We start from the raw sequence: 18032 nt of genomic DNA on the forward strand, positions 1-18032 counted from the left end.
CGAGGCAGAGACACATGCCCACCTGCACTTCACCAGCCAGTTAGCCTGCCCCACACACATGCACACCCCACTCGTGCACAAGCACACACACACCAAATAAAGTGCTTTTTTTTTGTTTGTTTTGGTTTGGTTTGGTTTTGAGATAGGGTCTAATTCTGTGGATTAGGTTAATCTATAGCTCACTATGTAGCACAGTCTGGCTTCGACAGTCCTTTCCCTTGGTTTCATGAGTGCAGAGATTATCAGCAGGAGGCATATGCTCAGCTCAAAATAATTTTTGAGATATCTTTATCTATATACTCTACGTGTATATATATATATGTCTTTATTTTAAATTTTAAAGTACATTTGTGGTTGTGGAAGGGTAAGAATGAGCCTCAGAGTACATGTAGAGAGCTCAGGTTGTCAGATTTGACAGCAAACACCTTTGCTCACTCACTAAGCTATCGCACGAACCTTTCTCTCCCCCTCCCCCATCTCTCTTTTGAGCTAGGACCTCGCTATGTAGACTATGAGTTCAAACCCAGGTCAGTTACTCACAGTGCTGTGATACTAAAGCCACATTTACCTCTGGATCCAAACACAATGATCGAAAACATTTCATGCCAAGAAGTAATCTTTTCCCACACTTTATGTGTGAGCCTCTGATGTTATCCTTCATTGTCAACTTTACCAGATTTGGAATCACCCAGGAAATACATGTCTGGGTGTGCTTCTGAGGGAATTTCCAGAAAGGTTGACCTGAGGAAGGAAGACCCACCCTGAATGTGAGATGCGCTGGGGTCTTGCGTTGAATGGAAAGGGGAAAAGGAGGAAGCCAGCATTAACTCTTTGCTTCTTGGCGGTGGACGTGGTGTGGTGTTTTGAGTGAGAAACACCCCCATAGTCTCCAGCACTTAAATACTTTCTTCCAGTTACTGGTGCTGTTTGGGAGACCTAGGAGGTGCGGTCCTGCTGGAGGAAGCCTGTCACTGGGGCGGGCTTTGAGAGTTTAAAGACTTGAGCCACCCTCAACTCACTCTCTGTGCTTCCTGCTTGTGGTTCAGGATGTGAGCCCTCAGCCTCCTGCCCCTGCCCCTATGTCTTTGCTTTGCCATCATGGACTCTACCCATCTGGAACTATAAACCCAACTAAACTCTTCTCTAAGGAGTCTTGCTCATGGTGTTTTATCACAACAATAGAAAATTAACTAGAGAAAACAAATTGATGAAACCAAAAGGGGGTGAGGAGAGTAACTAATACAGTGTGATCAGTGGCCTCATGCTTCCAGTGATACACCCTCGCCTCAAACCATGAGCCACAACAGCTTTCTCTTATTCGCTTCTGACAGATATTTTGCCACAGCAAAGCAGAAGTAACTAACTTAGGTAGCATGCTAACTCAGCTATTAAGAGCTGAATTGTAAACAAGGAATGGTGGTGCACACCTGTCATTCTAGCACTTGGGAGGTGGAGGCAGGATAAGGAGTTCATGCTCCGTAGCCAATTTGAGAGGCTAGCCTGGGCTACATAAGACCCTTTCTCAAAAAGTAAACTAAAAACAGAAACACAGAGTGTATTAGCTCAGCTCTGAAGGTCACTTTAAAAGAGTTGCCCTCTGGGACAGGGAGATGGCTCAGTGGATAAAGTACTTGCTGTGTAAGCATGAAGACCTAAGTTTGGGTCTCTAGAACTCACATAAAACCTGGCACAAAGCTGGGCCTGGTGGCATATGCCTGTAATCCCAGCTCTCTAGGATGCAGAAGCAGGTGGATCTCTCTGAGTTCAAGGCCAGCTTGGTCTACAAAGTGAGTCCAGGACAGCCAACAAAACACAGAGAAACCCTGTCTCAAAACCTACCACAACATTATATGCCTAGATCAGTGGATCCTGGAGCCCAGTGGCTGGCTATTGTAGCTGCAGTAGCAAGCTTCATGTTCACTATAGACCCTACCTCCATGGCTGGAGAGATGTCTCAGGAGTTAAGGGCAATTATTGCTCTTACAGAGGACCTAGATTCAGTTCCCAGCACCTACCATTTGTAATCCCAGTTCCTGGGGATCCAATACCCTCTTCTGACCACTTTGAGCACCAGGCATGCATGCAAACAAAATACTCATAGACACATAAAATAAAAATAAAGAGTTGCACTGGACGGTGGTGGTGCTTGCCCTTAATCCCAGCGCTTGGGAGGCAAAGGCAGGTGGACCTTTGTGAAGCCAGTCTAGTCTGCAGAATGATTTTCAGGATAGCCAAGACTACACAGAGAAACCAAGATAAATAAATAGAGGAAGGAAGGAAGGAAGAAAGGAAGGAAGGAAGGAAGGAAGGAAGGAAGGAAGGAAGGAAGGAAGGAGGAAAAAAGGAAGAAAGAGTGAATTCCAGGCTAACCAGGGCTACATAGTGAGACTCTATCTCCATGATGGTGAAATACTAATAATTGCTTTAAAAGAAAGGAAAGCCATTCTGAAATTAACCTTTGGCCTCCATTTACACCAGCATGGACAAGTACACTTGAATACACACATGCACACATGATACACACAGATTAATTACTTAATTTAAAAAAATGGACCTTTTTTTAAAGACATAGTCTCATTCTGTAGCCCTAACTGGCCTAGGACTCAGTATAGACCAAGCTGACCTTAAACTCACTGTGATTAACCTGCCTCAGTGCCCTACTACTAGGATTAAAGGCCTTCCCCTCCTCACCCACCTGACAAAACATTCACTTCTAAGAGATGACATATTTGAATGACACATGTGTAAGCTTATTCTTCTTGACTGATTTGTAAAATCTAAATGTCCTGTACCTTGTGGATATAGCAATCCACAAGTGTGCTGTATTAGCAAGTTTTCCATATAAGAGTGCGTTCTCAGATAATAAACCTTCATTTCCATTTGTACTCTGAATTCTTGTTCTCGTTTTATCTAAGTGAGCTCTCTCATCCTTTTCCACAGATACTGTAGCACTGAGCTACACCCCCGTCCATAACTACTCACCCTTCTAACCTACCTCTTGTTTCTTTTGTTCAGGGATGATAAATCATCCATCTAATTGTACACAATTAAAACTCTGGAATTGGCTTTTGCTTATGTTCATGCATTATCCCTTGCCCCCTTCGGTTTTGTTTGCTTTGGTTTGTTTTTTCAAGACAGGTTTTCTCTTTGTAGCCCTGGCCACCTTGAAACTCACTCTGTAGACCAGGCTGGCCTTGAACTCAGACATCCACCTGTCTCTGCTTCCAGAGTACAGGGATCAAAGTCATGCACCATGACCACCCAGCATGTTTTAGGATTTATTTTTTATTCATGTGTGTAGGTACCTGTAGGAGCCAGAAGGAGAGTCTGCTCCGTGGAGCTGGAATAGGAGGTAGTTATGAGCCACTGGGTGTGGGTGCTAGGCATTGAATTCCTGTCTTCTCTAAGAGCAGCAAGCACTCTTAACAACTGAGCAATCTTCCCAGCCTCGGTTTTTTCAGACAGGATCTTGCTGTGTATCTGATGCTACTAATAGGCAGATACCACCATACACAGCTTCATCCTCTCTCTTTTGTATATTTTGTGGCACTTTTACAATAGTAGTTACATACTTTTACAGTAGTAGTTATGTGATTATTTATAGTTTTCTAAGCGTCCATGGAAGCAGGTTTGAAGCTGAATTGTTTTACCGACAAATCTATATGTAGGTGTTCACAAGTGTGTGGAGACCTGAAGACTACATTTAGGAGTTGGTCCTCTCCTTCTGTCTTGTTTTGAGGCAGCGTTTCTCTTGTTTGTGCTGTAGCACTGTGTATTTATGTGGACCACTAGCACCGTAATATGGAAGACTTGTCAGCACAGCACACTTTGCTCACTGGCCACCCATCTCACTATGGTATGCTAGGATTACAGATGCTCACTCACGTTACTAAACCTCTGGCTTTTATCTGGGTTCTGCGTCTTGAACTCAGACCATCAGTCTTGTGCAGCAAGCATTTGGTCCAACACTTGCTATGTCATCTTGCTGGCCTTCCCAGAGAATTCTTGTAGAATTTAGGGAATGATCATTGTGTAACCAACAGATGGACACACACACGGACACACACGCTCAGCTTTCTGATCCTGTTATCCTGTTCTTTCTGGATGACTTTTCATCTTATTTAACAGATGTGTCTCTGTCTTTCATGTTCAAGGAAGATGTGAATGTGAGCGTGTGCTCATAGTGGGACAGCAAACAGCAATCCAAACATGTATGAGTGTGCAGTAGTGATAAGTATGTGAAGAAATTAAAGCAGAATAAGGAGCCTGAGAATGCTGTTTTTGTCAGAGAGGCCAGAGCAGCCTCTTAGAATAGAGATTACAAGCAGGGAGTGATTCGTTACAACAGTGGAGGGCCAGTAAACAGTAGGAAGAGTAAGCATGGGGGCTGGCGGTAAGCACATTTGCTGTTTTGTGGAACCTTCAGCAAGCTGGCATGATAAGAATAGAATAACCAGAAAGAAAAGAGGAAGTACATGAATTCAGCCAAAGTTCCTCCCTTCCCCACTCAGCCTAGTTCCTTGCTTAAAACTCTGTGACTCTCTAAATACCTTATGAGCAGCTAGAGGGGTTGCTTAGGGCAGAGCATGTACCCAGCATGCCTCATGTCCCAGCTTCAATCCCAGCACCGAAACAAATGCACACCTTTTATTACTGTGAAGAGACGCCACGACCATGACAACTCTTATAAAGGAAAACATTTAATTGGAGCTGGTTTACAATTCAGAGGTTTAGTCCATTATCATGGTGGGAAGTAGACATAATGCTAGAGAAGGGGCTGAGAGTTATGTATCTTCATCGAGGGCAGCACGCCCCCACAGTGACACACCTCCTCTAGCAAGGCCACACCTCCTAATAGTACCACTCCCTATGGGCCAGGCATTCAAACACTCTGTGACTCTGTGATGCCCAAACCTATTCAAGCCACCACACCTTTATGAATAAATGAATGAAGCCATGCAGTAATTATCCCTTACTTGTGAGTCAAGGCAGAGTGTTAGGGGTAAACCCAACATAAAAGGTAGGATTTCTCCCTGAGAAGAGCACAGGATTTTACCTGTACTTTTCTTCTTTTTAGTTTACAAAAGATGGTGGTTATAACTAGAGCAAGAACGACCAACCCTGGCTCATTTTTGAAGGCAATTCTTTCATGTTTCTAACCTGTGTGTCTGTGCTTGTGTACAAGCGCTTGTGCACGTTTGTACACACTGTATTTGTACCTGTCCCTGTGTGTGCGCGTGCATGTGGAGACCAGAGAGCAAAGCAACACTGGCTCTCATTCTCCGCTGCTCTTCACTCAGGTTTTTGAGACAAGGTCTCTCCGTGAACCTGGAGCTTGTCAGCTGGCTTAGACTGGATGACCAGTGAGCTCAGGGGTCCTCCTGCCTTGCCTCCCAATGGTTGAGATTCTAGACGAGTGCCACCTCACCCTGATTTTTATGTGGTGCTGGGATCTTAACTGGTCCTCATGCTCCTGCTGTGAGCTATCCGAGTCACCCCAGGATGATGGACTTGTGAGGTGAGCAGGGGCTGGAGCAGAGCTGTGCAGCAATCACACAAAATAAGGCCCCTCTGCCTTATTTTGGGTAAATCCTGTCCTCTCTGTGTTTTGGACTAGCTGATAAGTTCTCACTGTCCAGAGGTAGTGGGAAATGCAGAAGCAGCAGGTGGCGGCTAGCTTTCGGGAGGATTTAGTAAAGGACTGCTGATTGAAATGACTGTCCGATTATTCTAAGCTGCTCAGAGAAATCCTCCCCTGCCCCTGCTGACTCAGAGGCCAGCAAAAGGTGCTTATGGCAGGGCTTCCCAGCAGGCAGCCCGCCAACTTTTCTAGTACTGCCAGCTGTGTTTTCAGTTCAGACTTTCCATGTGCCCCTCTTGGTCTTCTCCCCTAGCTGCCCACCGTCTCCTGGCTGTACTCTGTGCTCGCTGTGCCCTAGGGCTTCTCGTCTTCATGCTCTGGGAATTTCAAACATATCTGTTGGTCAGGGTCATGTCCATGCTTCAGGGCTCCTTCACCTTGTTCTTATGAAGAGCGAAAGCAAGCAGACCTTCCCCACTCTGTAGGGCAGCACTTTGCTTGTGGGTTTTTTTTTTCATTAATTAATTAATTTGCATTCCAATTGGAGCTTCCCCTCCCTGTGTTTGTTTTTGAGGTGAGGTTCCTTAGCCTGTTGGGTTTCAAGCCACCTACGTCACAGATGACCTTGAACTCATGACCTCAAGTGTTGTGATCATAGGTGTGCAGCCACTGGAGTCCAGAGCACTCTGCATCTGTGTTTACTGTTGACTTTTGGTCACAGGTCCACACACTTCTTTCCCTGCCAACCCTTGTGTTTCTGTTTGGAAGTGACCTGTGTTTTCTTTCTTTCTTTCTTTGCCCTGTCCTAGCATAGTGGTTGTGTAAAGTTGAGTCTATTGTATCTTCAATAGACTCAATGTCTTTAATCTTCAATGTCTTTAGAGGTTGTCATTGGACCAATGGCATCAGCATTGCTTCAAAGCCTGTTTGAAATGCAGAGTTTGAGCTGTGGCGCACACCTGTGATCCCAGCACTCAGGGAAGCTTGCTTTGAGTTCATGGTCAGCCTAGTCTACAGAGTAAATTCCAGGAAAGCCAAGACTACACAGAGAAACCCTGTCTTGAAAAACAAAACAAAAACATTTTAACCAATAGATCTCATACAGCTGGTTACCTTTCAATAATATGGGCGATCTCCTCCAGTTTAAAGTTTTGTCTTCAGATTTTAAAAAATTATTTGTATGTGTGTGTGTATGTACACATGAGTACAGCACTCAGGCTGGAAGAGGTCGTCAGATCCCTAGAAGCTGGAATACAGACAGTTGTGAATTGACCTGATGTGGGTGCTGGAAACCAAACTCAGGTAGGAATGCTGCCTAGCATATCCCTGGGTCAGTCCTCAGCACTGAAAGGAGAGGGGCGGGAATTACAAGATAGAAATGTGCCTCAGTGACTTGCCTGTTTGGCTGTGGTACACATCCAGACTCAATACTGCAACATTAAGAAAGGAAAAAGAAACACTGTACAAGAATAGAGAGATAGCTAGAGGTTGAATGTGAACCACTCTTACAGAGGACGGGAGTTCAGTTCCCAGCACCCCCGTGAGGTGGCTGACGACCACCATTAACTCCGGCTCCAGGGAAGTAAGATGGCTCTAGCCTCTGTGGACATCTGTACTTATGTGCACACATACATAGGGTTTTTTTTTTGTTTTGTTTTGTTTTGTTTTGTTTTTAAAGACTGTAGCGACATTGAACTATGATGACACATACCTATAATCCTAGCGCTTGGGAGATTGAAGCAGGAGGATTACTGTGAGTTGAAGGCAGCCTGAACTAGAATTGTAGGCCAGCTAGGGCTATACAGAAAAACCCTGTCTCAAAAAGCAAAGGCATGGTGGTGATACCTATAATCGTAGCACTTGGGAGGCTGAAACAGGAGAATCCAAAGTCTGTGTTGGCATCACTTACATAGCAAGTTCAAGACCAGCTTGGGACACATGAGACTGATAATAAAAAAGGCAAGTCCAAGTCTGGGTATAAATGCCTTTATTTCAGGCTCAGCTTATTTGCATCTACAAAGGAACAAGCATTTTATGTAGAGTTAGTGAGTGTTAAATTCCACAGACTAAACATAATTTCTGCTGATTTAGCTAGGAGAGTCCATGAACACCAGCAGGAAACTGGGAATGATGCAGTTAGGGGTATTTGTTTTTAGCAGAGCACATAAAAATTTATCAGTTGAAAGTGAGGAAAACTGCAGAGTGGAGAGGTCCCAAGGGAATAGTTCCTAGGACTGAGGGTTGTAAGTAAGAATTACTACTTCCTCCTTTCTAGAGGACATATTCACTTTCCTCTTGGTATCTGTTCCCTGTGACTCTAGAACAAACATTTTCTATAAACAGGCAGATAGTAACTATTGTAGGCCATTGGTCACTCACAGTTACTGAACTTTGCCAGCTTGCAGTGTGCCTACGTAGTACATACAAGACCAGAGGTTCAATTCCCAGTGCCACACAGGAAAACAAGCAAAGGTATGAGCATAATGCAGACCATATATGGATGATGAAATTTGAATTTCTTTCCACTTTGGCATTCAGTGTGTCAGATTTCTCATTGCTATGACAAAATACCTGTCAAGCAATTTAAGGGAGGAGGGTTTAAACTGGGCACACGCCTGTAATCCCAGCACTTGGGAGGCAGCAGCAAGCAGATCTCTGTGAGTTCAAGACCAGCCTGGTCTACAAACTGAGTCCAAGACAGCCAAGGCTACACAGAGAAACCCTGTCTCAGAGAGAGAGAGAGGAGGGTTTGGCCCACCGGTGAGGAGTGTGTGGCAGAACAGAGCCTCTCACCTCATGGTGCACAGGGAGCAGGAATTGGGGGGAGGAGCCAGGACGAGACACTAGGAACACACTCTGTGCACTCCTCACCTCAACTTCCAGAAGCTTCCCAAAGGGCACCATCAGCTCAAGACCAAGCCTTCAGCACATGAGCCATGGGCTGTGCCTTTTATGAGTTTTTACTCCTAGCCACCGAGAAGTGTAAAAAACTGTCCTTTACTCACAGACCATACTGAAACAGGAGCTACAGGACAGATTTGACCTTCAGGACATAGTTTGACAACTTCTCCACGACTTTTATGGCAAGTGTGGTGGCACACACCTGTAACCCCAGCACTTGGGGAAGCAGAGGCAGACGGGATCTCTGTGAGTTCGAGGCCAGCCTGGGCTATAAAGCAAGACCAGGACAACCAAGGCTACACAGAAAAACCCTGTCTGGGGAAAAAAAAAAAGGACTTTCATAAAACATTATTTTATTTATCAGGCAATGGTGTGCGTTGTTTTAAATAATTTGCAGATATTGTCTAATTTAATACAACAATTTCTGAGAGAGGTACTGTTTTCTCTATTTAATTTTTAAATTTCATTTATTTATTTATTTTTACATTTTTATTTATTTATTATGTATACACTGTTCTGCCTGCACACCAGAAGAGGGTTAGATCTCATTATAGATGGTTGTGAGCCACCATGTGGTTGCCAGGAATTGAACTCAAGACCTCTGGAAGAGCAGCCAGTGCTCTTAACCTCTGAGCCATCTCTCCAGCTCCTATTTAGGTTTTTAAAGACAGGGTTTCTCTGTTTTAACTCTGGTTGTCCTGGAACTCACTCTGTGGACCAGGCTGGCCTCAGAGATCCACCTGCCTCTGCCTCCCAAGGGCTGGGCTTAAAGGTGTGAGCCACTACCATCTCGCTTATTTTCTCTGTTTTACAAATGAACAATTCAAGCACACAGCTGCACCTACATGGTAGAACCTAGATTTGAACCAGCTAGTTTGCCTCCGGGGGTTTGTCTCCCCCCAACCCACTATAGGGCCTTACTATGTAGCTCTGGCTGTCCTGAAACTCACAGTGTAGACTAGGCTGGCCTCAAACCTGGAAATCCACCTGTCTCTGCCTCAAGTGCTGGCATTAAGTTGTGTGCCATCATACCCAAGCTAAAATACCTGTTCTTATCTATTAAGATGTGTTTTTTTTCTTAAAAAGGTTTAGTCTATCCATGCAGCTTCTCATTTATGTATTTACTCACTCATGTATGTCTGCTGCAGGAGATTGAGCCCCTGTACCGCTGAGCTATGTCATTGTACTTGCCATTTTGAGATGAGGTTTCAGAAAGTTGGTCTGGCTGGCTTTGAACTTACTCTGTAGCCCAAACCAGACTTTGTTTGCCATCTTCCTGCTTCAAACTCACAAGTACTGAGAGTACACCCTCTGGCACTTGGCTAAGCTTCATTTTTGCTATTTTGTTTTGATTTGAGCTTTGTTCTACCTATGTTGCCAAGACAGTTTCAAATTCTTGGGCTCAAATTACCCTACAGCCTTCTAAGTAGCTGAAAATACAGATGCTTTCCACGGTACCTAGCTCTTGATTTTTGTTTGTCTTTTTTTTTTTTCCTTGACTCTCATTATATAAGCCAGGTTGGTCTTGAACTTATGGCAACACTCTTGTCTTGGCCTCCCAAGCATGAGATTTACAGGTGTGCACTACAGAAACTAGCTTCATGCCTAGGTAGTTGTACTTCACCCATCCCCCATATTTTGAAATAATGTCATATAGCTTAAGTTGGCCTCAAACTTGCTATGTGCCCAAGCTCAGCCTTAAGCTCCTGATCCTCCTACCTTCACCTTCCAAGCCAAGACTTAATTCTAGGCCTGTGCCACGGTGTCCTGATGAGGGTGCTCCTTCACAGTATAGATCCATTCTTGTATACCCACTTAAATCCGTATGATCCGAGCCTCAGTAGAATTATGGACTGCTTTTTGTCATGTATTGTCAGCATCCCTGTGTTTTCCTAAAATCTTCCTGATTCTTAAGCCCTACTGACTCCAAGGGTATTTCTTATGACTGCATCTAAGAGGCAGTTTGTTTCCCTCGTGTACATGTTGAGCTCCCTCTAGGTAGAAGCAACAATATCAAGATGTTCGAGTATATCCCTTGCTTTCTCTGGGGATACCTGTCTCCCGACTCAGACTCTGCCCCTCTGGCTTTCCTACTTGAATATTCAGCTGGCCATGTTGAGTTGCACGTGCCTCTGATATGAAACAGTTTTCTTGTGGTGTGAACTGCACCACTCAGTAGATACTAAGATAGCACCAGTACAGAGCTAGGAATATCATTCCCTTGTCTTTCCAAGGAGGAAAATGGGAAGGTTTATGTAAAAACAAACCTGGGGGGATGACCAGGCCGTCCAGATTCCTGGTTCCTTTGGTTGACTCATAGTCACAAGCTGTACTAACCAGCGAGGAACCTCTGACACAGGGTTCGGGTCTCTCAGCTCCACGGGTACAACTGTCTGTAGGCTACATAGATATATTCTGTGTGCACCAACAGGCACTTTGCAAAGTATGTAGATGCCTTCCTGTCACTTGCCTTTGCTACTTTGTGGGTTCTTCTTTTTCCCGCCCTTTATCCCCCTATCATGAGAGATAGGAAAGGAAGGATAGAGAGAGACAGAGAGAATCCTGACTCTAATTTCTTTCTTAGTTCTTCTTTGAGACTAATAACAAACTGCATCCAGCCTTCCTAAACAACCACCAACCACCCACCCCACGTCTCAGGGCCCTAGCATGTTTATACCCTCTGAAAAGTTCCCAGAATTCCAAATGTCACACGGTCGCAGAAACTGTCTGTAGCTGGCGACACCATGGCAGAGGCAAATCATAGCTGCTGCAGACAGTCAGAAGCAGCCCCTTAGCACCACACCTGGGATTAAAACGAAAACACATTCTTAGAATATTTCTGTGCTTTTAAAGAAACCAGATTTCCAGAATTCTCATTACATTTTCTCCCTTCGGTTTTAAGTCATTAATTGTGCTGCTGTGTGTGGTGGGAAATTATAAACAGAGACATTTTCAATGAGATAAGTGCTTTTTGGGTCAGCGGCCAAGGTTTCAGATGTACATGGAGTGGTTCTGAGTAGCATTTAGGCATTCTTAGCAGCTTCTAAGGAAAAGAAATCCGCTGTGACTGGGAAGTCCAAACCACTTGGAACAAAACCACGGTAGGCAGGCACGCCCCTTGACTTAGGCAAAGATTGGACCTCCGTCCGAGTGAAGCCCTATCATAATATACCTGAAGACTGAGCCTGAAGAACCTTTGATTTCCATACTTGTTAATGTGCCGCTTGGAAAATTAAAGAAATGATGGAATTGCTCTGAGGAGAATGATACTGGGACCTAAAATCAATGGGCATCTTCGTGTGCACATGTGCACAGCTTCACTAGTCTTGGTTTTGGACATCGTGAACACTCCATTCCTCTGGGTTGTGGGTGGTGGTACTTGCCTATAATTAGGGAGGTAGAGGCAAGAGGATTTGGAGTCCAAGGTCAGCCTTGGTTCTCCGAGATTCTGTCACAGAAAACTAACGAAGCAAAGCATAAAACCCATTCTGCCTCATTGCCAAGTAAATATTGAAGAACAAGGCTCAAAGTGGTGGCATGCAGGTGGAATCCCAGCCAGTTGGGAGTCTGCAACAGGAGGTTCAAAGCTAACCTGAGCAACACAGTAAGACCCCAGCTAGGGCTGGGCGTGGAGCTCAGTGCTAGAGTGCTTGCCTGGCACAAGCGCTCTGAGTTCAATCACGAATACAAAATTAAAAATAATAAATAATAATTAAAAAAAACGTTTTGACTAAAGGTTGATCCAAATCTTTAAATCAGTACTTGAGATTTTGAGGAAAAAGGATAGTTTTTGTTTGTTTTTTGTTTTGTTTTGTTTTCTTTCTCTGTGGGTACACTGTGGTGTATGTTCAAACACACACATACAAATAAATATACAAGGGGGGTTTACTTGGGAAGAGAAGGCAGACAGTAGAGAAGAGGAAGGGGCTGCTTGGCAAAATACGTGTGTAAGTGTAACACCTTGCACTTGATCCCCAGCATCGGCAGGAAAGCCCACATGATAGCACATTCCTGCAATTTCAGTGCAGAGGGAGCAGAAAGGGTGATCTTGGGAGCTTGCTAACTAGCTAGTCTAGCTGAATCTGTGAGCTCCAGGCTCAGTAAGAAAGACTGTCTCAAAAAAAAAAAAAAAAAAAAAAAAAAAAAAGCTGACCTTGGAGCTGTGGAGATGGCTCAGAGGTTAAGAGTGATTCTGTTGGTTGCTCGCCCGGAGATCCTGAGTTCAATTCCCAGCAACCACATGGTGGCTCACAATCTATAATGAGATCTGGTGCCTTGTTCTGGCCTGCAGGTGCACACTCAGGCAGACTACTGTATAAATAATAAATAAATAAATCTTAAAAAAAAAAAAATAAGACCAGTCATTGTAAAAAGGAACTTTTATTTGCCTGTTTCAATTGTCTTGGAAGCTTGTTGCCTCTCTCTACTAGCCTAGGTCTAGTCCTAAAAGCTTTTAGCCTCCATCCAATCTAACCTAGGCCTAGAATGGTTTCAGCCTCTGAGACTTCCTGCTTAATTAGCTCACCCTTTCTTGTTCTTACTGAGTTCTGGGCTCACTGGTGCAACTCAGCTGTTCTGGCTCAGACTTGTTTCTCAGCAAACTTACTTAATCTGGCTTTTCTCTCGGCCTCTAAATTGCTCTGCTCGGCCTCCAACTAACTCAAGCAATCTGCTCTAATCCCCTGGCTCCTTCTCATTCTCTGGCTCATTCCGTCTTTAACTGAGTTCTTTCTCTGCAGCCTGTCTCTTTATTACTGTCCCGGTAAAAAACTGCCTCTTCTCTCTCTACATTGCCCCCTAAGTAGCTTCCCTTCCCTCTCTCTTCTCATGAGTTGGGAATAGCCTATTCTGTCAAATCTTTTCTGATTTGTCACCTTTTTTTTTTTCTTTTCCAGGTTCTTTTTTTTTTTTCTTTTTTTTTTTTTTAATCAGTTACATTTTATTAACTCTGTATCCCAGCCGTGTCCCCATCCTGATTTGTCACCTTTTCTGCCACTCAACTAGACATAACTTTCAAACATAGGTGCTTTTTTTTTTTAATTAATTTTACCTCCATTGTTTGGGATTAAAGACATACACCACCATGCTTGGACCTAAGCTTTTCTTTACCTGAAACTTGCTCTATACCAGCCTGGCCTTGAACTCAGATTTGCTGGCTTCTGTCTGCAGTATTAAAGGCATGTTTGTATTTCAGCAGGATCATTTGGATGTGATCTTTTGCCAGCTAGATCACACAGACCTAGAAGGCCTTTGGATGTGATCTCTTGCCAGAATAGTCATGTTCTGAATTAAAATTCCTCTACAAGTGATTTTAAAAAACACATACCCAACATCAACCCCTGGCCTACACACACATGCACAAGCACACTCACACACACAGTGATTAAGGAAGACACACAACATCAACCTCTGGCTTCCACACACATGCCCACATTAATGAACAAATGCACAGCACTAGAAAAAGGAGGAAACTAACAAGGGAATGGCATGAGAGGCTGGCAAGATGGCTCACTTCAGATGCTTATAACACAAGCCTGACCACCGAGTGTGATCCTCAAACCCAAGGTGGGAAGAGAGAACTGATTTCCGAAAGTTGCCTCTGACCTCCACACGTGCTGCAGTGCGCACATACCAGCACTCACACACTGGACGATAAAACAGAGTGAGCAAACAAGGAAGTGTTGTGAGGGTGGGGAGATGACTCAGTGAGTGAAATGTCTGCTGTGCAATCATGAAGACCTGAGTGTAGATCTCCAGCACCTACATAGGAACCAGGGGCGGCAGTGCACACCTGTAATCCCCGTGCTAGGGGCAGAGGCCGGAGGACTTGGGGGGCTCTGGCCAGCGAGCCTAGCTGGATCAACAGTGAGAGGGTCTGTCTAAAAAATCAACCTAAGAAGATGTCCACTGTCAACCTCTGTTTTCCACATGTGCATACCTGGGCACGCACACCTGGACACATGCGTAGATTACACACAAACCCATACTTAGAAAGAAAAATAAAAGAAGTGCTACGAAAATATTTTTCCAAGCTGGTAGAAAAATATTTCCACAGGTGGTGTGGCCCATACCTGAAATCCCAACACTTAGGAGGCAGAGGCAGTTGGATCTCTGAGTTTGAGGCCAGCCTAGTCTAAAAAAGTATTTTTTAAAAATACAATAGAGCTGGGCATGGCGGCACACACCTTTAATCCCAACACTCTGGAGGCAGAGCAAGCAGATCTCTGTGAGTTCAAGGCTGGTGGTTTACATAGAAAGTTCTAATCCAGCCAGGGTTTCATAGTGAGCCCCTGACTCAAAAATAAATAGGACTGGAAAGATGGCTCATTAGCTAAGAGCACTTTGGAGAAAGAGATGACCTCTGACCTTTTTGACCATGAAAGAAATGGCCTGAGACCCTTTGGACCAGCCTGTTTGTAGCATGGGTCATTCCTATTAGCTTCTGCCAGGGTTATTTTCCCAGTCACAACAGGGGGTGCTTGTCACCTGCCATAGCCTGCTGTGTCCTCAGTACGACCCTCCAACCCGTACTCATCCCGTGCAAGTCAGGCCCTGTTTTTGCTCTCCCTTTTCCTGTTGCTCTTTCTGTTTTTCTTGGAAAATGGGCCTTTAGGTGCTCTAGCTTGAGAACTCTTCTGTTCCATCTGTCTTTTAGTAAAACCAGAGTTCCAATGAAGTGTTAAAGCAGTGGCTATTTTAACTAATGGGAGGAGTTTCAAGGGGTGCATTAGAGGCTGCTCTGTAAATAAAAACTGGTACTTTGACTAGGCCCTGAATAGGCTTATATTTGTTTTGCCACCTTTACAGCTCATTAAAATGTGGTGTTTACATTCTTCCACTGTAACTGAGTATATCAAGTTTTAAATACTCAAGGTCTGGAGCCTTGTCTGTCACGCCTGGGATGTCTTCACTGTCACTGCAGTGAGCAAGGGGTAAGTTGTAGAAGAACAAGATTGGGCTTTCATGTGTATTCTTCATTATGTCTTTGTATTCTCTTTGGCTCACAGATCGGGGACCACAAATTCAGCGCTCACCGAATCGTCTTAGCAGCCTCCATCCCGTACTTCCATGCTATGTTTACGAATGACATGATGGAGTGCAAGCAGGATGAGATCGTAATGCAAGGAATGGACCCAAGGTACTAACCCCCCTACCATTAGGCTTCCCATGGCCAGTTTCAGCCTGAGCTTCGGACCATATGAAGCCTGCAGTGGAGCGCAGTGTGTGATAGAGGAGCTCCACACACCCCATAGGCAGTGAACAGGCCGATGAGCTCCTCAGTCAGTGCAGTGAAGGGTAAGATGAAAGGAGGCTCGTTTGCTTGCTGGTTTTTTGAGACAGAGTCTTGTTGTGTAGCCCAGACCAGCCTTCGGCTGAACTAGAAACCTCCTGGCTGTAGCCTCCCTGTTGTTGGATTATACATGTGTAACATCATATCTGACTTATCTGATTCAAGTTTTGATGATGTTTTTAGTCCTTTATTAAAGTAACTCATTTAGTAATACCTAGAGTCCAAGATTTTTTTTTTTGAGATAGGGTTTCTTTGTGTCACCTTGGTTGTCCTAGACTCGCTTTGTAGACCAGGCTGGCCTTGAGCTCATAGAGATCTGCCTGCCTCTGCCTCCCTGAGTGCTGGGATTATAGTCTTGCCTCACTGTGCCTTGTGAGTCCCAAGATTTTTTAAAAATTATTTATTTATTTATTCTTTTATGTACATTAGTGTTTTGTCTGCATGTATGTCTGTGTGAATGTCACGAAGACATGTCTGCGTGTATGTCAGATTTTGGAGTTACAGATGGTTGTGAGCTGCCATGTGGATGCTGGTAATTGAACCCAGGTCCTCTGGCATCTCTCCAGCCCCAAGTCCCAAAATTTTTTTAACTAGGGTTGGATACCAGGGTAGTAAGCATATTTATTGCTATCTACATTTCTGGGCTGGAAGAATATTTTTCCAGTAAACATTGTCATACATTTTTTTCATCAGTCTAGAACTATGTTATCCATTGAACTTTCTGGAGTATGGAAATAAACTGTTTTGTTTTGTGATAGTTTTATTAAATAGCGTTGGCTGAGCCCAATGGCGATCATCTTGCCTCAGCCTTCCAAACGGATTACAGGTAGGCACCACCACAGTGTTTGTACTGTCCAAAAATATTCACTATCCACAGATGGCTATTGAGCAGTTGAACTGTAACTCTGAGATAGAAGGTCTAATTTTAAATTTTTATTTTTAAAATTTTAATCCTAAAAAGTGTATGTGGATAGTATTATAAGGGACAGCATAGATCCAGAACGCGGCAGTGTTGGGTGGATCAGAAGATTGAAAGTGATGGGTTAAGCCTGTCCTTCTAGTGTCATTCTGTGTCTGAAGGTCTGTGTTAATGCTCATGTGCACTCAGTGATTCACTTAACACAGAGTGTCCATGTTGTGCACAGTTTAGGGCAAAAACACAGGATATGTGGCTGGGAGTAAAAGTCATGTGAGGGAAGTAAAGCAGGGCTGGGCTGTATGGCTCAGTTAGTGAAGTGTTAGCCCAGCGTGCGCAAAGCCCAGGGTCTGATCCAGCACTGCTTGAATAGGGTGAGGGGACACACACCCGTAATCCTAGGACCCAGGAGGAGGAGGCAGGAAGATTAGGAGTTCAGAAGTCATTCTTGGCTACATAATGAGTTTGGGGCCAGCCTGTGCTACATAAAATTTTGTTTACGAGAGAGAGAGAGAGAGAGAGAGGGAGGAAGGAGCCAGGTGAAGCTGGGCAGTGTTGGTGTACACCTTTAATCCCAGCACTGGGGAAGCAGAGGCAAGAGGATCTCTGAGTTGGAGGACAGCCTGGTCTACAAACAGTTCCAGGATAGCCAACAGCCCCCCTCCCCCCCCAAAAAAAAAGGGAAAGAAGTCAGGTGGTGGTGATGCACACTTTTAATCCTAGCCTTTGGGAGGCAGAGGCAGGCAGATTGCTGAGTTTCAGGACAGCCAGGGCTACAAAGAAAGACCCTGTCTCTGGAGGGAGGGAGGGAGGGAAGGAAGGAAGGAAGGAAGGAAGGAAGGAAGGAAGGAAGGAAGGAAGGAAGGAAGGAAAAGCTAGCAGAGGGCTGGGCGGTAGTCAGGAAATTGAGAAGTGAGTTATCTGGAGGAACAGAACAGTCCTCTAGGCAGAGGGAACAGCCAGGGCAAACAGTGCTAGGGCGTACAGTGTTGGGACACAGTGAGATAAGGCCAGGGTGAAATGTTATGAGATCAGAGAGATGGAGTTTGGATTTCACTATCCATGAGACAAATTCAAAGTTAGAAATATCTCTCTAAACTTTTTCTTTTTATTTATTTATTTTTATTAACTTTACAGCCTGATTGCAGGTCCCCTTCCTCCTCTCCTCCCAGTTCCACCCTCAACACCCTTTCCCACAACCCTCCTTCCCCTTATTCTCAGAGAAGGGGAAGTCCCCTGTGGGTACTGACCCACCCTGTACATCAAGTTGCAGCAGGACTAGGCGCCTTCTCTCCCACTGAGGCCAGACAAGGCAGCCCAGCCATGTGAAAGGGATCCAAAGT

General features: G+C 44.6%; 1 protein-coding gene across 2 annotated transcripts in view; it reads left to right on the top strand.

Moving 5' to 3' along the window:
* Positions 1-18032, top strand: part of Klhl18 (kelch like family member 18) — a 52674-nt gene that overhangs the window by 7605 nt on the left and 27037 nt on the right. For both annotated transcript variants that reach the window (XM_021647936.2, XM_021647937.2), the window contains exon 2: positions 15490-15620. In XM_021647936.2, the coding sequence (XP_021503611.1) occupies positions 15490-15620 (131 nt within the window). The remainder of the gene's footprint in view (positions 1-15489; positions 15621-18032) is intronic.

This window comes from Meriones unguiculatus, chromosome 6 (assembly GCF_030254825.1).
Source record: "Meriones unguiculatus strain TT.TT164.6M chromosome 6, Bangor_MerUng_6.1, whole genome shotgun sequence".
Taxonomy (NCBI): domain Eukaryota; kingdom Metazoa; phylum Chordata; class Mammalia; order Rodentia; family Muridae; genus Meriones; species Meriones unguiculatus.